Genomic DNA, 24,172 nt, shown 5'->3' with positions numbered 1-24,172 from the left:
ATCATCCTCCTCCTCTTCCATCCATCACGACTTGCTCGAATTCAGTTTACTGGAAAATATTGTCCAACGACGGACCACTTTGGCGTGGAATGTATGGGAATTGAAGAAGTATGTTAGTGGGATAAAAGACGGGAGAAGAAGTAGCAAGTGTTGAGTTACATGATGTCAAATTGAAATGTCAACTCATCAATTTCGTCTTCACTCTCTACGCTTACACATGTTCAATACATCCTCGTACTTGGATGATGGAATTGGGCTTATCTAACAAGGCCATGCAGAGTAACCAAATCTAAGAAATTAGGCGTCATCATCGGTTGTTCAGTGTCACCAGACTTATTTTATGACTTTCCTCACGTATTAATCCAGTCCAATTACTTGAGAGAGTCGAGTAATAAGTATGCATTCACTCTCCACGAAATGAATAACCCAGGCTCCAGAAATAGGAATTGGTTTCGTTTACGTCGTTGCAATTACACGACGGCGGCGTGGGCTAATTACCCTTCAGAAAGAAGCCGTTATGTGACATTTACATATTTATGGTTGTGATGCAATACGATGCATAAATAGACTCATTATTTGGTCATAAATACTTATGAATTTTGTATGTTTCCTATTTTGCAGAGTTTGTCGGTGTTGAGCACGTGTGAAAAGTGTGGAGGTTTCCGGATGCTCCCATGTCAAATTTGTAACGGGTCGAAAAAGTCTGTTCACAGGAATCACTTTACGACAGAGTTCATCGCTTTGAAGTGCATGCATTGCGACCCCTCTGGCCTCGTCCGCTGTGACCTCTGCAATTCTCCAGATCCTTAAAGTGTCCGGGTGAGTGGGTTCTCTGTGGAAAGAAATCCCCTCAATATTTACGATTCATCTACATTTAAAATATATGCACGTGTCATTAACCTTAAAGTTCATAAATTGAATTTCAGTCAGGCATGGAGCCCCCTTTGAGACCAATGTTCATCATCATCACCAACAAGATCAGGACGAAATGAAGATGAAATGAAGTGAAAAAATGAACGAACAAATTATACAATGAATAATTAATGCTGACTGGATTTATTTCGAGTTTTGTACCTTAAAGATTTAAAAAACTATTTAATTTTTATAAATTTTTGTATCACGAGAAGAATCAAATCTTGTAGAATTTTTGTTCAGATAAGTCCAATTTGTGTGATTTTTTTTTGTATACAAGAGATTTGTTTGTGAAGTAAGAACGAATGCTACAATTATGGTGAAAACGCCTTTTTTATGAATTAGTAATGTATCTAGGCTGGAGTTTTATCGAGTGAAAAAATCAAGTCCTTGTAGATCCTTAGTTTTTAGATGTTGTTTTTCTGACCTGTACAGCTTAAACATGTCTCAGATTATATCTTCTTGACGTATTTTTTGTGTAATAATCTTTTGTATTTCGCAGTACAAATTAGTCATTCTATAAATAGTCCCAGAAAAACTCTTGATAATTGATATGAATTCCTCCAAAACATCGTCTTACTCGTTCATAATAATAATTTTAATTATTTACATTTATGTTCTCTTCTATTTACTCGCTCCACTACAATTTCCTTCATACAAAATTCTAACAAGTTTGCACATAATTTATTACAATTGAATTATTAATTAACTAATTTTACGATAGGTAATGTATTATATAAAGAATGCATGTATGTGAAAATGTAAGAGTAAATATGATTTAATATGCTGTTGTAAATCGGTGGTGTGAATTTGTGTGCTAAAAACAGTGAAATAAATTTGTAGACTACAACTACAGTACTATTCGTGAATTCTGCTCTTTGTAACAAAGTGCGATTCTACATAAGCACGCGTCGTTCAGAGTTTCAATCTTTTGAATTATTTTACCGTGTTGGCTTTGATGATATGACAAATGACAAGCACAGACAGAACCTTCTGCGCATTGTGAGTACCATTTTTAATGGAAATTTTCTGATCAATTGCCTCAATTTTTTTGATATAAACTGTAAAGACTTGCCACGAGTGAGGCATTTTTCCAGTTTTTCCAATTCAACCTTGAGTATTTTTTTAAATTTCTAGAATTGTAAAGAATTCTCTATGTAAAAAGTAAATACATTCAAGCGAAAACTACGGAGGAGTGAATTCCTTGAACAATTATTTATAAATCGTATCTGCATTCTTAAAAGGAATTCTGTTCTCTCTGTAAGCATTGAAATTGGAAAATTCCATATTCACACAAATCTGTATGAAAATATGTGTACCTAAAATTTACACGTGCTAAATAGACTTTTGTTCTCAGAATCACTTTTTCAACGAAAATACGACAATTTGCACCATTCCAATCTGAGTTGGAAAAGTTTTCTGATTAGTTTTGCTCTAACTTTGCGATTTTTTTTTGTGGGGTAAAAGCTTCCATTGAATATTATTTATTTGACTGAATATGTAAAGAGCAGAATGAATTTAGCTTGTCGTGAAATCAACCAACTAATGCGAAATTGCAAATTCAATGAAAGTTAATTATTTGTCGTTTTGAGATCCGAATGGCAGTGACAATTAACTTATTCCAACTCGGCCGAATTCAATGATTACATTTTCAGTCTAAACTTCATAAAACCCGTTTAAACTTTTCAAATATTTTACAATATGGCACATAAATATTAAAATAGACGCAGAATTGTATCGGAAAATGTACATTCGTCAGCCCACACAGCAACAGCATATTCACCTAAATTAGAGTCACCATTGAAGTGAATTGAAGCATGATCGAGACTAATCCAGAACCCAGAGGACAAAACCTATCGGAGAACAACCAAATTGCTAGGAGCCATAAGCTTCAAACGTTTCAAACCATATTGAACCAAAATTGCATGATTTTGAAACTGGAGCCCAAGGACAAACACGACTTTACATAGTTTCTAAATTCCACGAAATGTATTAATTGTATTAATTTCTCAGAAAGATCTGGATCAAAAAAGTAAATATACCGAACAAGAGTATGAACTTGACATTTAGTAAAAGTAGAAAATAACAGTATTTACAACTAGTTCCTGCACAGGACAAAAAACGTTGTTATTGGACAAACAATTGATGCACTAATACAGAAATATCAACGGTCCTTAATAACGAAGTGAATTGGACGGTGCATAGAAACCTGTAACCTCAAACTTTGTTTGGCGACTTGCACTCATCGATTCATGGACAGCAAGCACTGCATTATGTCAACCGCCCGACTGTGTGAGAGATAATTAAGTTATTGTGGCCGTGGTGCTATTATATACACTCCAGCCTCAATTATGGATATTAATATTTGTTGTGCTCAGATATAAGTAGCATTCCCTCTCCGTGATGATGGTCTGGTTAGTGGTCACAGGGAGGAAGGAGGCTTATGCATCACCACGACCGAGAAAACAGCTCCTCCATACTTACTTAAGTATGTGTGTAATGGGTGTTCTCAAACAAAACCACGTTACACAATATGTACCTCCTTACGTAATATTTCTTCGTGTCTATTTTCCAATTTAGTTTTAATCCCACGAAACGAGATGACTTTATTCTGTGCCCTGACGAACATTTACCAGTACATAAATCTTCCTCATCAAGAAAAAAAGCCGAGGGAGCGACAGCTCTTTTGCTTGGCCACCGATGCAGAGAGAATCACAAACAGAATATCTAGATGCTTGCATTACTCGTGGTGGTGGTGGTGATATTTATTCTGGGATATTTATTTATCCAGGAGACTAATAAGCAACGGAGGGTCAATTATAATCATGCGAAAGGAAAACACATTTTGGGAGGATGAGATGATACGAGTTACGTAAGGAGGGAGGGAGGGAGGGAGAAAAGCTGATCTGTTGACAGACCGTGCTTCGTTTGCTCATCGGTTAGAAAGATGGTTAGGTGAGAGAGAGAGAGTTTTTGTTTACCAGCTACAACCGAGGTCAATATTCCGCCCTTTACATTGTACATGGAGGACTATGGATCAGTACACAAAGCAATTAGTCCACGAGCCGATGATCCGTCCTGCAAAACGTACCCTCTCATTTGATTGACAATTTTTACAATTTCCAAACATTGATATCTTCCCTTCTCAAGGAAATTGATGCACATAAGCGTTTTCCACAATCTCGTCGCTAAAACATGGACACGTACTGACAAACAAAGTCTCAATGCTGGGACTTTGTTATTAAGAGAAGATAAATAAATGGTCGAACAAGGAGACGACGAAGGGTACGAGAAGGAGCTGAGCGTGGTGGATTGGGTGACCTGTTGCTTCCACTTTCTCCAATTCCATTTCCTCCTCTCCTCCATAATAATATAATGTGATGCGATACTGAACATGATAAAAGAAGAGCACTAACAGAGTGAGTAGGGGCTGAGCAGAAAAGCACAGTGCCAGAGTAAGAACCGACTGTGTGCAAGGGCAAAAACTGCCTCAAATAATAAAAGAAATCGAGGAAATGAGAACATGTTGGGGATAAAACCCCGGAGAAAGTTGGGAGTTTGGTTAGTACGGACACAGCAGCAGGAGCCTCGCTTCTCTCTCTCTCTCTCTCTCTCTCTCTCTCACTCTCTCTCTCTCTCTTCAACTAAATCTGCAGATTTGCAATACCCAGCAGTAGAAAGAGCAAAGTTGCTTCAGAATCTTTTACCCCCAGTAAAACCTTCTCTGTCGCAAATACTGAATAAGACATGCCTACCACCGGGGCACATGATTAAGTCAAATCAAGCTTTTGAAAGGAAAGGTCACTGATATTCTATTATTCATTCATCCCGTCTCGCTCGCTCTTTCGTCTGTTTGGAAACGGTCGGTAAATAATATTCATTCCCAAAGAGAGTGAGAGTTTGTTGATTCATCATCGACATGGAAAGAATGGAGGAGGAGAAAGTTGAGACTGTCGACGACGCCCAGAGTGTTGGGAGTGAATGCAGTGGTGGTGGCAATGTTGGGGAAATGGCGAAATTCACGCAACAAGTTATGGCCGACGTGGTGGCCACGATCACCGCACCCGTCGAAGAAGTCGTGGGGGTGGTGGTTCCTCCTCCTGCTGGGGACGAGGGCAGTGCTCCAAGCACTCTTTCCCAAGATCGACCCTCGCTGCCCAGCCATTTCAAGTCCGATAAGAGCCCACTGGGGAGAATACCAAAGCTCGAGAGGTGAGTACCCAATAGCTCAGAATTACCCAAGAGCTGTCGCTCCTGTTCCACTAATTCTTCAGTCATGACAATATTCATCGGGTTGCAAAGCACTCAACACTGTTCGGTCTAATCTGTAGGAAAATAATCAGAAAATGAGTGAGAATTCGACCGAATGGAAGCATTTTTTTCTTTTGCTTTGACTTTACTGCAGCAAATATTTAAAAGCCTGTAGAGCAATAAGTTCAAGGTGCTCAGGTTGGCGTGCATTCATGGTCTGCTCCACGGCTGCGGTTTTTTTTTGTTCTTTTCTTGTTCTCTTCGTAAGAGTAAAAAGCTCTGGAGAGAATCGCCCGAAATTGGTACGGGATCTTGGGCCAAAACCAATTTTCTATGATGTGTCAGGGTTGGATCAATGTGTCATCGTTGCGTTTGTATGTACATATGTACGTACGTACGACCTGACGTGTGTGTGCATGCATGCATGCTTGTTTTGTATTCACTGCTACATATCAAAACCGATTGGATTAGATAACACACGTATGTTTCGAAAAATGCAAAGCGACAAAAGTAAACTGATTTTTTTTCTCTCTCTCTCTCTGTTTTTTTGCATGGAGTTATATAAATTTTTGTGGGTGGATGGATGGAAGGTTAGAACACAAGAACAGCGAGTCAGTCAGTCAGTCGTCGTCGTCGTCCTTCTAACTTTTTGCTGGCAATCTGCTCTTCCAATGATTCTCAATTTTCTCCGAGTTCATCAAGAGAAGAAGGATGTGGAGGCAGCATCACTTTTCCATTTTCCTTTTTCACATTTTTCTCTCTTTCTGGCCTTTCTGTGTGGAAGCAGGGGAGTGGAGGAGCGAACGTGGTGGTGTGTCAGGAAGTGAGTGAGTGAAATGAAGCAGAAGAGGTCTTGCCCAAATCAATTTTAGTTCTTGAAACAGCAGCAGCAATCCTCGCCGCACTATCTCGTTTTCGCCTACTTTCGCCATCCCCTCTTCAGCCTAACCTCCCATCCATCCTGCCTGCCTCCACGGGTGAAAGTAGGTGGGAGGAAAAACCGTATATGATCCAGGCCAATCCACACTCGGGGTTCTCCTTAACACGCACATTCTCATTTTTCAGCTACACAACTCCGCTAGAATATTAACTCCTCGACTACAATAAACCGCATACAACGTATCATGCAAGAAAACATGTACACTTTCTGCCAGGCAAAAGGTGGGTGAAAGTGCGAAGAAAGGAAACAATGGGATGCACGTGCATAAATGTATTCATGATTTGAAGCCCTAAAAGGGTATGTCTACTCATGTACGCTGTCTTCTTGGAGGAAACATGTTTGTGTAGTCAAAATCCGTCCCTATTGCACTTTCGAAGAAATGTTTTCCAAATGTGTGACATTTATTTTGAGACGGCGAATAACTTTCAAACCGAGAACTTGCCAGAGCTCTCGCACTTATTAAAATTTGGTGCTCCACAATTTGTGGAGAGAGCAGCAAGCGAACCGTAATATTTCAAAATTGTCCTTCGCGTTCCTCATGTTTCGCACGGTGTAATAATTTTGCATGCATTGATGCGTAATTGGTCTCATTATGTGGTGGTTGGTTGGTTGCCTGGTTGGAGGAACACGGCTGCGGATGAGCCGCCGTAAAGGAGCAACTCTCTTCGGAAACTGGTTTGGAAATAAACTCGAAAATGATATTCTCAATAGTGGCAATAACAACCAGGGCACTCATCATAACTCCAGATTTGCTTGTAACGATTTACCCGTCTCAATTTAACGGTAATAGGAAAACAGAGTTGCAGTTGTTGAGAATCAACATCAAATCCGCGTGCCGACTATTTTCCGGTCAATTTGCGCAACATGTATTGCAGAACTTGTGTCTATGTATGCATGCATGAAGAGAGTACACCATTTTTGCAAGAATTTTGCATAATGGCCAAACTGGAACTGTGTATGCATACATGTTGCCCAAGTTTTTTCATCTTTGTGTCTTTTAAAGGCTTCATTTCCCCCAACGAGAAGTTATTCACGTCGAACAAACACGAGGTCTGTTTGTAATCGGATTTATAACTTTGTGCAGTAAATATCAACAAATTGCATGAAACGCGGAGCTGTTTGCCATGTAGTTGGGAAAGCGAGGACACGGAGTTTGGCGTGGTGGGGGCAGTCGTGTGGTCGAGCATGGACGAATAACGACATGATTTAAAATTTAATGAGGATAAGATCAAAGTGCGCAAAGTTTCCTGGTTCATTATTTTCCAAATTTTCTGGTCAGGTTACCTTCGCCGTGCCTCGAGCGGTAGGTTAACCTGGCTTTTGTGGTATTTAAGCGCGTGTGGTGAAACCCTTTGGCTCACTCTGTTCGTACGTATTGACTGCTTACAACATGTAATACCTTGAGGCTCTGGTATCGCAAAATTGGTAATCCCAACGGAGTTAATTAAAATATATCCACCTCCTCGCGAAATACTCGCGAATTTCGAAACCCAAACCTTTGTGCGATCGACAAGCCACGTGGGAGTGTGTCACTCAGAGCGGCGTCCACACCGAATAACTAAATAATCCTATTTAATACGTATACGAGGCATATTATCCGAGTATGTATCCATCCATGTTGGATCATGACACATGATGTGACACTGATCAGCACATTTGCTTGCTCCTCGTTACGGATTTATTTTCCACGTAGGTACGTGACCCATTTGGATAATTGCGTTTCAATAAAGTTAGCATTGGACTTATTGGATGTCAAAGAATTTGAAAGTCTCGATCATATTTCTCAGAACGCACGGGTTTGTTCCACCTCATTTTTAAAACGTATTCAAGCAAAGAGAAAGTCCGCCTTTCTGAAACCTCTTTCTTTGTTTTCCTGCCTATTTCTCTGGAAAGCCTTTCATCTTTCATGGAGAACTGGCTGCTTTCTGCTTGTCCTGTTGTGCCTCTTCATTTCCACGAAGCGAACCGAATTAAACAATTCAAGCAAATATTGAAACTATTTTCTCAACAATTTGTAAACTAGTCCATCCGCCATGTAAAAGAAAATAATAAGTAAATAGATGTAGGCCAACGGCAGCAAATTTTAGAACAATCGTGCCTTGTTGCCTTCCTCCTTCTTCTCCTTCTCGTCATTAATAATAGTTTGAGTTTGCAGCACCCTTTCTCAAGTTGGGTTGGCAAAGTTGAGAAATATTTCAAGATAATCATCCAGACGGCTTCTTGGTGAAGTGTATAAATAGAAGCTCAAGCTCCTGGCTGGCAGATCGTGTGGATCTTGCTTCCAGAGAAAGAGGACATCATCATGGATTGCAGAGATCAAACAAGAAATCAAATTCAATTAAATAATTAACGCTCAAAATGCCCCGCAGTCTCGTGAGGAAGGTTTTCAAGGAGAAGTTGTGATCCCTTTTTGCCTCCCGTTATGAGAGATAAATAGGTCCTAGTTAGGCAAATAGGGAAAATATGCGCCGTGTGAGTCTGCATCTGCATCATTCACGTTTATTTTGTCTCATTTGATGATTGGAAGAGTTAGTTTACTTGCTGAGAAGAGAAAGCTCATTAGGCAGACGTAATTAAAATTCAACAGCCTGCGGAACTATGTATGGCGTGGTGGCGGGGACGTTATATATTCTTGATTACCTGGCTTGACTCTCTCACCCTTCGCAACCACCACCACCACCACCAACAACAATATTATTATTACTTTTGGAGAAAGCAAGTGGAGTGAAATCACGTCAGTCGGCTCACCTCTCCATCCAGCCACGTTTCAACAAAGGCGAATATATTGACAAGAATTCTGGACGAGTTGGAGAAGGACCCACTGCTGGCGAGGAGCAGGGTCACCCCGAGTGGTTATAATAATAAAAGTCCTCCTCTTAAACCTCGGCGAGGCGAGGAGGAGAGAAATGGATGTAGTATTTTATAATCTTTGACTTTTTGAAGTTTGTCTTTCCGTAAGTAAAAGCATGCTTGAGAGGAGAGTCAAGTAGTGGAGTGGATGGAGGATGAGTGTAGCCTTGCTTACTGCTCATTTATTTAACAAGTAATGCGCTTATAAAGTCTAAATCAAAAGTTAATGGAAGGGTTTTCTCCTGGCCTGTTCGTCTCATCAGAGTGACGTGTAACTGTTGCTGATGGAATATCATCTCGTTAAAGGAGGAATAAATAGAAAACTCGTCCAGGTTTTGGCCCAGATTTTGATTTCGACTCGATTCCACACTACTCCTCGCTCCTTCAGTAATCTGCAACATTTTCGAGGCAAAAAGTATGTTCCCAGCGCTGGCACGGGACTGATTTACCTTCTCCTCCGTCCGTAGTAGTAGGGACGGACGGAGAGGAGACTGGCTGGCTAAGTAGACAGTCGTCAGTCAGCCCTTCAGCGGAAAATGAGATAAGGAGGAGGAGGAGGAGAAAGTATGAGGAAAGAAGCCGAGGCGAACCTTGTGTACGTGAGTGATGAGACTTGACTTTAATTTAGCGAGTGACTCTGTACAAGAAATTCGCTCTTTCTCCGCATTCATCTCTCCTCCGCGTGTGTTCCGTTGGTGGACTCGACTTCTTTATGAGCATTTTCCAAACTCGATTGTGAGGATGAAAGAGGACTTCTTGTTCACTCGTGTGAGAATGTTCAAGAGGGAAACAAGAGCTCAATTATCCAGAAGCACAGACTTGGGCTCTCGCATGTCTAACAAGCCATCGGAAGCTCTTCTTCTGCTATCCCTCATTTTTTTTAGCGAAGCGATACCAGGGCTGGATCAAGAGGGAAAAATTCAGGATCAGTCGACCGCATTATTATTCAAGGACCTCTATTAGTTAGAAATTCATGGCCAAGTGAGTGGGGCGCATTGTTGATCTTGGAGAGATTCTACCCCCATATGCATTCCCATTGTTTTCTCGTCCGGCTGCCTACCCGTCCTCCACTTTCTTTCTCGTGGCAGGAGTAGTTTGAGCTCTTTTAAGCGTGACGCTTTCTCTAAAATGTCTCGGCTAAAGAGCAACCAAGTAAAAAGACAGTTAGTTTAAACAGTTTCTACATTTGGTTGTTTATGGGTATCGATTTCTCTCCTCCTTCCTCTGGAACCACTCAGGATTGCATGATTGACAAAAACGGGAGCCACAAAGAGGAACCCATTGGGGTTAAGGGTACATACTACGATGGAAGGATTGGAACGATTCAATTTATGGCGACGACGATTAAATTCTTTTATTTTTACCTTTAACTGTTTCTTCCTGGCTGGTGGTCTCCGTGATCCTCACTTTCCTCACTTCCCAAATATATAAAAAATGACATCACACACCACACATCAATCCAATATAGCTCCTTTTCTTGCACCCGACCATCACCCCCCACCCAGCCGGACATAAACCTGATTTGTGTCCTTGTCCGTCCAAGACTTTATTTGATTTTTAGTGACCGACCACTTTATCCTTCCTCGGCCAACTTCTTTCTCTCCGTTTTATCTTTGAAAACATGTCCACCACGATTCGAGCGATAATGCATCCCACCCGAGAGAGAAAGCGAGTAGGTGAACTTTGTTGTTTAGTGGGTGACAGGAGGAGGAGATAATTAGTCACGTGATCGTTTATCTCTTCAAAGGATAATAATTATTGGGGGCCAATATCCGTCGAGAATTGTGTCCATGCACGCACCCCAGCAGCTACTTTGAGCATCTCATGTCCTCAAACACATCACGAAGGAGTCGTACATTATGGAAGTATGTGAAGCCGACAATAACAAACGTGTCAGGCGACTTTCACATCGCATCTCGCTCTCAGCAGCAGTCAGCCAGCCAGCCAAAGAGAAAACCAAACATTGACTTGACCATTGAGAATAAAAGCACACCGGATTTTTCCATGTATTCAATGGTGAACAAGTTTAGGTCCAATTGTCCCAAATTGAATCCTCTTCTTCCTCCGCTTGGTCCAAAAACCACGGCCACCACCACATTGCAAGAAATCCAACCAACTTACGACGATTCGACGTGACATGTACATACGTGTAGTCGTCGTAACGTGAATCATATAAGTCGTATGTACATACACCGCACCTTGTCCAGCAAGCTGCACTTTCTCCATTATACACACACCACCAACAACCTCACACCACACAATCCTTCACATCCAACAGCGTGCCAATTTCACGGTTGTTAAACTAACATTGCATAACGGATTGGACAGTGCAGTTCCATTTTATGATGATATTTATACCCTTCGCATACATACATAGAGGTCCGTTTTTAGGGGTATAATTGTATCCACATAGCCAGCCATATGAGGGTTCGGATTGGGAGACAGAGGCGGAATCGAGGAGCACAGTGGAATTGTGCCAAGCTCTTTTCTTCTCGGGAACAAAAGTCGTAATCCATTCTCTTCTGAGCGGAATTGATCCCTTAGGAAATCTTTAATGCTTTCTCCACTTATCGAATCATAATAGATTACCCAACTTTCTCCACTTTTACCTCGCTCGCTCTCTCTCCCTCATGAGTGAATTAGTCCATTTATATTTTACTCTTTTTATGCTATATCTCCAATTGTGAGATTAGAAGATGGCGATCCAGTTCATCCGTCAGGAGCAGAAGTGAAATTAATTAAAATCCTTCAGCCAAATGTTCGTAAAGTGACCATCAAATCAAGAATCTCGTTGGTTGGCAGTGTATTACATTCTGTGAGAACAAGAACAAGAACAGCATTCCAGGTTTATTCAGATTGTGTTCTTGCTCAAACTTGTTGAAGCCTGTTTGAGAGAAAAACAAGCTTTGTACGTAAGGCAGACATACCTACGACATGCATACCACGATACGAACGATAGCACACATCCGCCCCTCGGCATACACATCCGCCTCCCAAGAAGAAATGAAAAATTTTCATTATCTGTCCAACATTTTTTTGAGCAGTCAGTTTGAGACGGGGTTAGCCCATTGTTGTGCTCGAATGCCTAAGACCAAGAGTTCCGACACGTTATTTTTCCCTAGCTATTTTTCCTAAAAGCGGATAAATTCAGGCATCCAAAACATGTTATTTTACCAAAGAAAAACAAGTTATTCTTCACTCGAAAGTAACACATATAAATTACACTGTATAAATAACGTTACGACGATAAGTAATATGCATTCAAAACGTTGAAATCCTTACTTTACAAAGAATAAAGTAACTTTATGTAAAGATTATTATGCAAAGGAAAAAGTAAGATATTGTCCCCGACAATAAATATTTTTTTCTACCCCGGAAACCCTTTCGGGCAAATATTCGCAATATTTGGGAAAAGGAGAAAAGGAGGAAAATCTGCCTTAAAATAGTTATGTTTCGTTTGAGAAATGGTGGAGCAGAAATCCGACCAAGTATGTAAATGTGGTCCAGGAATGTATTTTCGATTTAGATTTCTCTTTAGAGCTGGTTATTGTTGCTTGCGTGGTTGCCTGGTGTGGATTGGAAGTATTTAATCTCTTCTGAATAAGAAGGACTTGAATTTGATGGATCTTCTCCTGTCGAAGTGATCTTTCATCTCCGCAGATATCCTCCTCCTCCTCACAATGCGGTAATAAAGGAATGCCAATGGATATAAAGTCCGCCACACACACTCGCTCGCTCGACTGGACTTTATTCTCTTCCAAATCTCCGTTGTAAACCAAATAAACTTTTTATCAGATCAGAAAAATATTTTCTGCGGGATTCACCTCTTTTCAATTGACTCGGCTATTCAACCCTTTTTTTCCTTCCAGTCTATTTACCAAATGTGTATAGTCACATCCTCCTTCGCTCTCTAGAGAAATCTGGAAAAAGGGGCAAAAAACATCATTTTTCCCGAGGCACCTTTCTCTCAAAACGCAAAGCACAATAAGGATTTTGGAGCAGTTTATTAAAAAGTTTGTGTGTTGCATTTGGCAATAATGTATCCATCCGGTGTCTACCTTCCCCTCGTTTTAGGCATAATCATAAATAATCGCAAAATAAATTGAGCCGTTCTTCCCCCCGCAACCAACAAAGTCTTGGCCGTTTACTCATCCTCACTCGTGTCATCGTAGGTTGTGCCGTTGTTCAGCCGTACGCCGACCGTCGTGTCATTGTGGGAAGTAAGTTGGCGAAGAAAAGACGGAGAAAGTTTGGCTGTCCGCAAAATATTTAATAATGTAATGGGCAACGTTGTCGAGTTGCTGGCTGGCTGGATCGAGAACTCGAGTGAAAGGGCATTAGATTACACTTAAAATAAATATAAATTTCTTATCTACCTACGCAGACAGGTTGGCAAGAGTTGTCCTTGTCGTGGTTTACACACGGCGTGTGTGTGTGACATAAGGCGTACAAATCGTCGTTGTCGTCGGCTGGAAAAACTTCACAAAGGGGCCACCGACTGCAATGAATCTGCTTTATTAGTGTGAATAGAAGGGCGACTGACTGCGGTTCGGCATCTTTGTTCAGGACTTGGTAGGGATCTGAGTTTAGAGAAATAATGGCAATTAAGGTGAAAGAAGGACAAAGTCAGGCACGTTGTTGGTCGAGGCGTCGTTATCGCAGTTCTGTAAATTCAGAAAGAGCGACAGAACTGGGAGAAAGTTGGTGAGGGAAGAAGAAATCATGGACATTTTGTGTTACATATGCGTATATATCGATATATGGATGTCTCCGTGTGTATATGGATTTTCTCCCACTTTGGTCAAAAGCAGGCAATAAAAACCTCACAGTCAAGTAGTAATTGGTTCATTTTGTGCATTAGGAAAAAATAATGTGGGGTTAACTCCAAGAGAGCGAGGTTGTCGATAGGATTTAATTTGACGATTTTTTTTGTTCTCATCCCAAGTGTACAATTCTTGTCCTACGTTTTGTAAGTAAAATAAATGTTGTTGGGGTAATATCGTTTTAAATTACACATCAAGTGTTACGCAAGATGATCTGCTCCTTCAAACTTTTGTCATCCTAATTTCTCAACTTGTTTAATTTTGTGAAATTAAACTTAGAAAAACGAGTTAAATCAAGTCTGTAAACTAAACATTGAACTTTTAGCAAGAAATATAGAACAAAACTAGAAATAAACTTTTAGTAAGTCAGCGCTCGAGAGAGAAGGACAGTTTAATAATGAAGCGTCAACCCAGTTATTCAGGTACATAGATTAGGAAACTTGTTCAGTACTTAGATATTTTTCACAAAACGACGTTGTACTTACACGTTAAAAGGGAAAACCTCCTCGCCCAGGGAAAGGTTAAGACACAAGTCTGAAAAATCTGGGCTTGATCTTAATTCATTCTGTTATCCTGGTGACAGAAAGCTTGTCGTAAGGCTTTAAATTTGGCCCATTTTATGAGAACATTTAATTTCAGAAATCAAAACAGGAGACTGAATGCGAGTTTTGACGTCAATTTAATGTATGTACATCCCACCCATTCATTTAAATGTATAGGAAACTCGACGGAGTCTTGAGCTAATCTTTGAATAAATCAGATCGCATGCCACTTTGACAAATTAAAAATTAACTCATTCCAAACTTTTCTTATTAACAGGGCACAAAAGGTTTTCTGATGATTTGTCAAAACTACACATATTTTATTTACAGCTCTTGGTCGGATGTTGAGGAAAAAAGAGGTCAAGATTTTCTGGAGAAAATTACTTCCATATGCACACTAATTATTATTTCGCAAAGAAATATATACACATATTTCTGAGAGCAATATTCCCATTTTTTCGACTGGTCCACTAATTACAAAAAAAATATGAGTTTCTTTTTATGAGAAGAAAGTGTTTTCTCAGCGTTATATTTACAACACCTGAATGAATAGCGTTAGACTTTCCCCTAATTACTTGCACTTGAAGGGACTGCTAAATCTTATTAAGCAATTTCTATACGAGCTCCCTTTTGATGTGGTGGGAAAAGCGGTATTTTTGGCAAGGGTGGGGAGGGGGCAGAGGAGATAGGAAAGCATCATTGCATACAACAACTTACACTTTTGCTGCTGCTGAACTACGAGAATGGTTAGAATCACATTAAATATAAGGCATAAATGGACGCCACGGTGGTTATGGGTCGGAGTGGTCGTGGTTTTGCGGTGTAGGTTTTGGAATTTAGAAATTCTCGTAAAAACTGAGTAATGTCACTCCAGTCCATAAATTCCATGGTTGGGCTGGTTCGATCGGGATGGAGAAGAATGGAAGAATGAGGAATGTCAGAGGTCGTAAACGCCAACAAACGTATGCTCCTCTCCTCCAACTGACACGTGATAGGAAGGTTTGTGGTTGAATCTATGAGGGATTCTCTTATCCTGTATTGTGCCACGAGGAATTATGCGGGTGACGTTTCCCTTCCTCTCTCTCCCTCTCCCTCTGTCACTCTCAACCCGCAAATGTGTGCTAAAATATGAGGCAAAGTCAGGCATGAACAATAAATTCTGCCATAAAAAATGCATATTTTTTCCCAGTGATTTCTTCATACTTCTCGCGTTACGATGCATTAAAAAAACTTGGAACGAAATAAGGACTCCGGACGGAGTAGAAAGGGATCGATTTTTAAGTGAGGAAGAACGCTCCCAAGCCATGGGATTCTTTCTCCCCACTATTTTTGAAAGATTTTTTCGCTTGTTGCATGCATACCAGGCTCGAGTCCGTTTTGATAAGCAGATTTATTCCGGATTTTATCCTCCCTTTTGCATCCTTTCTGTTCACTCGGAATAATCCTGCTCCGCTCCCAGCCCGTCTCTCTTGTTATTAAGTTACCAACTTGAACTTGCCCATTTACTGGCTTGATGCTGTTATTACTCCATCAGTGCACACTTTCGATACTGAATGTAATAAGTGCACACTTTCACTCACCTCCTTACGACCTACATCGTCGTCGTCGTCTCATCCGTTTCCTCAGAATTGAGACACGCCACGTCCCCCGTGTCACCATTTTTCATTCTATTTTCAATTTTTGTGAGGAGCAGCTCGTTTGGAGAGTGGACAATTGAGGGGCAGATTCCTGGTGGTGGCTGCTTTCTCTCCACGTTTCTCCTTCCGCACTTGATTCCCGAGATCAAAAGCATCTGCTAATCACGTAATGGACTCGTTACGTCAACTGGCTGCCACCACAGAACAAGCTGAGCAGAACCACGACTACCTACATACAAACGCTGGATGGAACTGCATACCTCATTCCCTTCCAGCAGTAAAGGAGTACCTATTTACCAGAATCGTAGTTCATATGCTGTGTCGCTTCCTCGCGGACTTCCTGGTCCTCGCTGTTTGGACTTAATTTCAAAATAGACTAAACTCAAGCTGGTTGGTGATGCTGGGGCCACTTTAGCCAATACTTTCTCCACTTTCTCTCCCTGAACCACTCCAAACTTTTCCACTCCACTCTCTGCGAATGCACTTCTCCTCTTGTAACGAGTTCTCTCTCTCTCTCTGGCATCAAAATTCATCAACTCCCCGTCGCTCCAATAACGAACGAAACAAAGAGAGCAGTGAAAGGAATTCTGACTCACAATCTGGGATTTGGATCGTGCCAGGAATTGGGATAATTTTTAATTTTTTTGTTGTCCGGATTCCCCACAGCTTTCAGAACCCACGGCATCCTCACTCACATTCACGGTGGGCAAATCATCTCCACGACACGGGTAATTGTCAATACGGACGAGCAGGTCTAAAAAAACGTCTCAACTGGTCGTCTATTTGTGTACATAATTCGAGGCGAGTGTTCCGCAGGCTAAACGAAATACATGTTTTCCTACATAGTAGTGTAAGCAACATATGCAAAATAGCGCTGGGAGCATAGATGAGATGGTGAAATAATAAAATAAGGATAAGGATCAGCAACCAGGCGGAATCATCGTGACAATAATGGTGACCTGCATGGGAAAGAGCATCTCTTATCCAAAGTATAAGGATAAAACTTGCACAAGGCGAGTTATCGATTAGAGTAAAAGTGTATGTAAGTAAGTAGCTTATCTTTTCCTGTCCAACTTTACGGTTTGTCTTATCTTTCAGTGACCCTAGTTAAGATATGTGTTTCTCTAAACTCAAGTAAAAGTAAATCATGCGACGTGTATGTACAGATAAGAGATAACAATTTATATACCTTCCTGGCTGGCAGGCAGGTTAATGAAGAGGGAGAGCCGCGGCTGAAGGAGATTTATTCCGCTTTTATTTCGGGAAATGCCTCCCAGTAAAACACGTCGTCGTCGTTGTGCAACTACAATTCGTGCGAGCACTAAAGGCTGTCGAGAAGGAGGAGGAGGACGGAAACCAGCCACCAAAATAAAACCAAGGATCCAACATGGACAGCATCGTGTGGTCTCTTCTTCATCTCTGACTTTCTTCCTTCGTGGTGGGAGTGAGTGGATGGATGTGCAAGTTCTCGGTGTAAACAGAGAGGCGGAAGAGAAAGCAGGCAGGCAGCAACAGGCTCGTCGTGGGGATAAAATGTACGAGGGACGACCAATCCTTGTTCTTGTACAATCAATACAAACAACAACACATATGCACTCACTTACTCGCTGATTGCCATTACTGAAGCCTCCTTAGATAAATTGCAGGCACAGTAAAACAACCAAGTGCACAAACACATACTTACTTGTTTCCCTTTAAGTGATGCATTTCGGGAAAGGGAAAGAAAATAAGTAGATTTTTTACGGTCTTTCTTTTTCTTCTTCTTCTTTATTTGTGTGGAAAATGCCAAACCTATTTCTGAGCTGGTGCGATGCTTTATTTCTGCTGTGCATGTGCAAATCCAAGCGAAATGAAAGTAGGACTCAATTTTGTTATGCCACTGATCTCATCCGCCATTACATATTCCCACGGCTTTGACTCGCCTGCTGAGGAGCTGGGTTGTAATTCTGGTTGAAAATAAAGGAATGAATATTTATGCGGAATGGTTTCCACTCCATCCTTGAAAATAATTCCGTGCATGTAACTCGACTGAGTGGAAATAAAACAATTTCTATCTCTCTCTCTCTCTGATAACTGTCTCTTCTCCTTTTTCTTCCCCGGCTCCTTCGTCGAAAAGCAGGCTTTCATACAGTTTTAATGCTCCACTCTGGAAGGAAAGAAACAGGCATTGGACGACATTCAAATTTCTTTTGCACTCCATCATCAGCGGAGCAAGTAAAGCAGCAAGATTAAAAATTGTACACGTTCATGTTGTGGCTTTCTTCTTCTCCCCAAAACTAATTTTGGACCAGAATTTGTTGTATTTCTGAAGGGAGAGAGAGAACGTAGATTTCCTGGGAGTGGCATTTAAGCACAAATCCCCGTGTGCACTGCGTAGTTTGTTCGTATTTGGGTAAGTGCATACATATTTATGTGAGTACATAAACGGCCAAAAATTAAAATGGGATCTTTGCTCTACTTTATTGTTCCATTGTATTTTCGAGACTGTAAGCACTGCACCACCGTCGTCGTCGTCGTCGACACTGGATCTCATTCAGACTCAGAAGTGAAGTAGATTTGATATGGTTAATTGTCTATGTGAGAACAGAGCAGCAGCAGCCATACGTTCATCACATCTCTCCATTTCTCGTCTTCGTGTCTAAAGGGGCGATTAATTCCAGAAATTTCAGCACGAATTTTCTGAGCGAGAGAGAAAATTGATCACCCAGAGGAAGCGATAGAATGGAAAAAGGTTTAAATTTAAATTGAAAGGATGGCATATAGCAACTGATGGGAAATGGAATTATAGTTCCTCTTTTTGTGACCCTATAAAGTGAAATGTCAGTTTTTAAGCTGCTTATTTAGCAACATGACTGATTTAGATTCTTTCCCAGCAGGTATCTCGCCCCTCTGTGTGTGCACATGCATGATGTGTGCCTCATTCAAGTGAAATGGAGCGTATCTTCTTAAACTTTCATTTAATGTACGAATAACCATTTCCAACAATAAGGCCTGTATTATTTACATTGGAATGCATTTTCCAAACAGGCGTAGGCAGGCCTTGAACAATGAGAAGGGAAGAATAATTGGAGTGCATAAAGTCCTCACTCACTCAAATATTTTATTCAGATGCTCTTTAGTTTGTGCGTCGTAGTTCCGTGTCATCGACAGCATTATGTATTCGTCATATATACTTTACCAGAAGCTTGATCTACATCCGTTCAAGGCTCAATTTCCTTGAAATTGAGATGATGGACGGTGGGTTTAGTGTTCTGTCCACAGCCTGTCGGAGTGGGTGGTAGGCTTCTATACCTGCATTTTCAGCGTTCTGGACCCTATATATGTAGATCTGTATGCTTACACAATTGTGTGTGGGGACGAATGGCAGGAAATTTGTTGCAAAGTTGAAATGCAAGATGAGGAAACAGCCCTGTTGACAGCGCAAGATTCATGGCATCATGTTTCGTTCCATCCACTTGGCAATTTTTCATTGTCCAAAGCACACATCTCTCAACTTTCCGTGGAGTTGAAGGGAATCCAAAAAACTAATGATGCGACCACGTCCTGTTACTGATGAACTAGTAATAAATGCATGCTCTACTGAGCGAAATACGGGATTCGCACAGAGTGAAAGTTGAAAAGAAGAGTGATACATGCACGTATTGTCTCTTGACTTCGGGTCCAGTCATCGGTATGCTAACAAGTGGCAGGAACCTCTTTCCAGGGGAAAAGTTAGGGAAAGTTGGGTCAGAGATGTTTCCTTTACAAAAACATCAAAGTTGATTGAAGCTTTGATCTTATTCACCTATTCGAGCAAGCCTGAAAGAATTCATGCTTTCATAAAAATTCAAAATATCCAATTGTCTTAATTGGCAGGGTAGTTTGTTGCTCAAGTTAAAAAAGAACTTCCGTGTCCTCATGACCTCATGACCAGTGGCGTGTGTGGTACGTCGTACTGGTGGTGTTTTGGCATGCATATGAATATCTTCCATACCTTTACTGTAACGATTTCTCTACGTGTTCCGTTATTACGCTGATGTGTATATTACACACAATCAAAAGCACGCCCCGCGTCTAATAGCAATAATAATGCCACCTAATAGGTCCCATTTGTGTAGAACAAAATATCAATTTTGGTGAAAGGTGCGTTATGACACACAATTTTGGGAGAACCCTACCTGCTCTCCCTGCAGGTATAAACTAGACACATGGATGTCACTTCTCCACGCCAATGCCAACATGTGCTGTGTACACAAAACTATAGAGGCGGTAACTGGATCCCCAAAGAAGAAGGAGATCATCATTATTTCAATCAATCTATCCGCAACTCATTTGTATTTCTTTTTGCGATCCACTCCTGGCTGGGTGGTTGAAGGGGAGAGAGATGATAAGTTGGTGAAAGTGAGTGATGAGACTTGCCCTCGAACCACTTTGGGCCAAGGTATAGCACAGGAAATGTAATGAAACATGATTTTTATAGGCATGATTTATTCTCCAGAGCCAAATCCACCCACCCACTTACTCCATCCTCTCCGTAAACCGATGGACGGAGGAGCAGGAAAAATATGAATATTTTAGATGGCACTTCACCTTCCATTTTTGCCTCGTCAGAAATTGAACAAGTATTTTTTCCCGAGTCCAAACTAATGGAGTTTCGGGATGGTGATGACACAAAAATGAATTATGGTTGATCTCCAAGAGGGATAACACAACAAGGGCTGGGAGCAGCTCTGGGAAGAGTGAAAATCGTTGCTTTTGTTTATCCACGACGTGGTAAAAGCATCTATTACTCGAGTCGGACGAAAAGATTAATCCAACTCTGGCCAACGAGCGAGGAAGCAACTTTTATAGCTTCGTGTGTACATATCTTGTGATCTCGACTTTAAACTCACTCCAATGGTTTCCACTCGGCTGTTTGCCCACTCGAAAGCAAAAGGAAGTGGAGTAAATAACTGTATAAAAGTCGCATGAATATTGGATGCCCAGGGTCCAGCAAATACAAATATGTATTTGGTGCTCATACCATGCTCTCCTGGTCGTGGGGCCATCCCTCTTTCCAGGTCAAATGACAGTTTTCACTGCCAGAAATGAAATGGTTTCAAGGCTGGTGCACTTCGTTGGGATGGAGGCAACTCCTAAATACAATATCCTTTTAGTATGTAAATAATTTAATAAATTAGCAAAGTTCACTTTGCCCTCATTATTCTTTTACTAGATTATTTCTCGATATTCTATTACTCGCTTCGACTGCGAGTAATCCCTTATTTAAGTGAGAGGGATGATAAGCACGGCAACGTGTTGGTGAAATATTTACGTGAAAATCTCTAAAGCCAACGTTTTTAATGCAAAAAGCCATAACTTATTTATTTACAAGGCGAGCATCTCATTTTTATTGTAGGAAACATAGCAGTGGGGACTTGCACTCTCGACTCAAAACCAGGAAAATGTTGGGTGTGGGAGAAACGGACAATGGAGATATTCACAGGTCCAAGGTACGAACCACCGAGTCACAACTTATCCATTATTCTATGATAAGTGCATATCCTTAGTAATCCATAAGTAATACTAGTGATAATTCCTTAGATCTCCCAAGTCTTGGGACACAATGAGGTAAGTTCAACCCTTTTTCACTGTAGAATCCGAATTTTTTAACGTGTCGTTATCCCCTCGCAGCACTTGTATCTGAAGCTGCCGAAAGGATACTGGAACTGGCAGGGTTTTCTGGCTTCACTTCTTGCATTTCAGGCTGGATTCATAATTCTCCTTCCGGAAAGCTCGGCTCAGTTGGGACTCATTGGCGTGCAAACTCCCACCCACTACGTTCCCTCGCAGTACTACGCGGTGACCATGCTGGGTAAGCGGGATATCGATACGCCATGTAATCACCTAGTGTCAAGCAAGGTCATGTCAAACTGGGTCAGAATATTCAGTTTTCTACAAATTTCCACGGTTCAGTGCAATTTTATGGCACATTTTTAGTAAAAATACTCTCTCGTTTAATCATTCACCCAAATATTGTAAATACATATCTGTTACCAACCATGAATGAAACATGAATGGACTAAAATGATGATGTGGTCCTGCCTAGGCCAGTAATTATTATGCAATTAACTGTTATACTAACGACTCCCATTCAGACCCAGTGCTTAATTGGGACAACGCTATACTAATTAATGCCATACATATTCTTGCCGCAGCACTGTCCTATCTGATCTGGAAATTCCTCAACATAAAGGACAAAATGGTGACGAGGGCAACCTTGGTGGCAATTCTTCTCCACTTCTCCTCCCTCTGCGCGGTGGATCTGTTGCATGCCATTCGATCTGGACAGTGGTCAACCTTGGTGGATGTCAAGGTGAGGCAACATTACGTACATCCATCCCAGCAGCACAACAGACTCATTCATTCCGCTCCGTTTGTTTTGCAATGCTGAGATTCAGCTCCATAAATGGAATAGATGATTCCAATTACGGAAATTTTCCCAAACTTGTGCTCACTTTTGTGTGTGTCTGAAGGGTCTGACGATGATGGGACTTCGAGGTCTGACTCTGATCGTCTCCTTCACGTATCTCTACCGAATGGGGACTGCGACCTCGGGCTTGCGAAAGTCACCCTCGTACAAAGACGTCTCCTCGGACCACAACAACACGGCCAATCAGAACCGGAGAGAATGAGACAAAAGAAACCTTAGTATGCTTAGATTAGTGTAGCCAACCTCGTATCATCTCACTTTACCCACAAGCTGAATTGCTAATAATTTCCTCTACATACTCATGATAACCAACCTGACGACTATGTGTTACTAAGTACTTATCTTCTTACCCGAGAAATAACTGGCCAAATTTTCATACCATGTGAAAGAAATGGGTAGAATCTTCTACGACAAATTTACTACATCAGGACGAACGAATGAATGGTACTGCATATGTGATGTTATATAATAATAAGGAAAAAACAAGATATTATCTACATAAATGTCGACATTAGAGACAATCATTTCCTAAATTACTGTCACGTCTATAGTTTTTTTATTCGAATTTGATACATATGTACACAGGCAATGTGTAATTCGAATTGGTCGTTTTCTCTCCAGAACAAAAAAGGAACAAGTGGTAAATAGTATTCACTCTGTCTCTGAATGCGTATAAGCAAATCGTTTTCCCGGATTAATGTAAATTTACATGAGGTGAATGCTTTCTCTCTTTTTTTCTCTCTCTGCTGAGACAAACGAGAAGAACAAATTTAATACGTGAACAAATTCTGTACATTGATGGAACAAATCGTATTGAAGAACAAAATCCTGTGAGGGGAAAAAAGTGTTGATAGTTTACTTTTCATAATCATGTTACAAGTACTGACGATCGAGTAAAGGGTAAAGAGCTAACTACGCTAACTTTCCTGTACTTCTATAAATAGTTAGTTCATTATGAGGGTGATTTGATTTCAAAGATTTCGGATATCTAGATGATCTGAAGAGAAACCCAAGTGTTGTAGACGTAGCTGGACCTGTAGCTGATTATTACGAGGTGTAGTTGCACGCACATAAATAGGCACATAAATAAATACGTATGTATAATGTACATGGAAAAGTATATCCTCTCTGTCTCCTCTCCAGACTTGAATTTCTATCAAATCTATCTAATGCTGCTGCACTCGTCGAACTCCTGTGGTGATTTCAGATAAGAACAGAACATAATATTTATGAAAACAATTAATGGTCTGTAGGACGTTACACGATTAAATGTTAATAGAGCTATACAGATAAATACTTACATATTTATGGATTACCAAGTGTTATATATACATTACATTATTGTTGTCAAATATATTTACGAGGAATTTAGGTGAAAGGCAACACTCGCCTTTTTAGCACGCATCTCCTCACTTTTGAGTCTCACCTTCTCACGAGACGGTCTGGATTTCAGATAAATGTTGTTATAAAATAATGGAAATGATTTCATGTCCTCGAGTAGGTAACTGATCACACGCTCGTAATCGATACGGTATTGATGTGGATTCAACGTAACGATGTGAAGTGTAAGTTAATCTCAACTTTGGTGATGGAGCATATTATCTAATTTAAGGTTCGTAGATACTTAGCAAAGCATATATTTAAACGTGTCCATGTAATTTATGAAAATAAATGGAAATGTTTGTCATGTCCAATTCTTGGTTGTGCGTCTTCTTCTTATTTTTGAATGGAATTTATTTACTGCTCATTTCAGAAAGTATTCAAAT

The 24,172-nt window shown here is 40.7% G+C and overlaps 2 protein-coding genes across 3 annotated transcripts in view; both read left to right on the top strand.

Moving 5' to 3' along the window:
* LOC110861998 (glutaredoxin domain-containing cysteine-rich protein CG31559) overlaps window positions 1-1,781 on the top strand; it is a 32,600-nt gene extending 30,819 nt beyond the window's left edge. The window contains exons 5-6 of one of the 2 annotated variants that reach the window (XM_022111128.2): window positions 622-819; window positions 927-1,781. In XM_022111128.2, coding sequence (XP_021966820.1) covers window positions 622-810 — 189 coding nt within the window. In that variant the 3' untranslated portion in view covers window positions 811-819; window positions 927-1,781. Of the gene's footprint in view, window positions 1-621; window positions 820-907 lie in introns of both variants that reach the window. The other variant, XM_035845201.1, reaches the window with a different exon arrangement.
* A 2,713-nt stretch (window positions 1,782-4,494) lies between these two features.
* LOC118433356 (tumor protein p53-inducible protein 11-like) lies at window positions 4,495-24,100 on the top strand. Its single transcript, XM_035845217.1, has 6 exons — window positions 4,495-5,124; window positions 21,333-21,426; window positions 21,518-21,544; window positions 21,608-21,788; window positions 22,132-22,289; window positions 22,450-24,100. The coding sequence occupies exons 1-6, from the start codon at window positions 4,832-4,834 to the stop codon at window positions 22,606-22,608; spliced, it is 912 nt and encodes a 303-aa protein (XP_035701110.1). The 5' UTR covers window positions 4,495-4,831; the 3' UTR covers window positions 22,609-24,100.
* The last annotated feature ends 72 nt before the right edge of the window (window positions 24,101-24,172 follow it).

The sequence above is a fragment of the Folsomia candida genome, unplaced genomic scaffold (genome assembly GCF_002217175.1).
Source record: "Folsomia candida strain VU population unplaced genomic scaffold, ASM221717v1 Fcan01_Sc048, whole genome shotgun sequence".
NCBI lineage: Eukaryota > Metazoa > Arthropoda > Collembola > Entomobryomorpha > Isotomidae > Folsomia > Folsomia candida.
This window is presented reverse-complemented; position numbering and strand designations above follow the sequence as displayed.

Coding starts and splice junctions, on each gene's coding strand:
- LOC118433356 (XM_035845217.1), top strand. CDS start 4,832: ATGGAAAGAATGGAGGAGGAGAAAGTTGAGACTGTCGACGACGCCCAG. Junction 21,427..21,517: donor GAGATATTCACAGGTCCAAG/GTACGAACCACC, acceptor ATAATTCCTTAG/ATCTCCCAAGTCTTGGGACA. Junction 21,789..22,131: donor CTACGCGGTGACCATGCTGG/GTAAGCGGGATA, acceptor TTCTTGCCGCAG/CACTGTCCTATCTGATCTGG.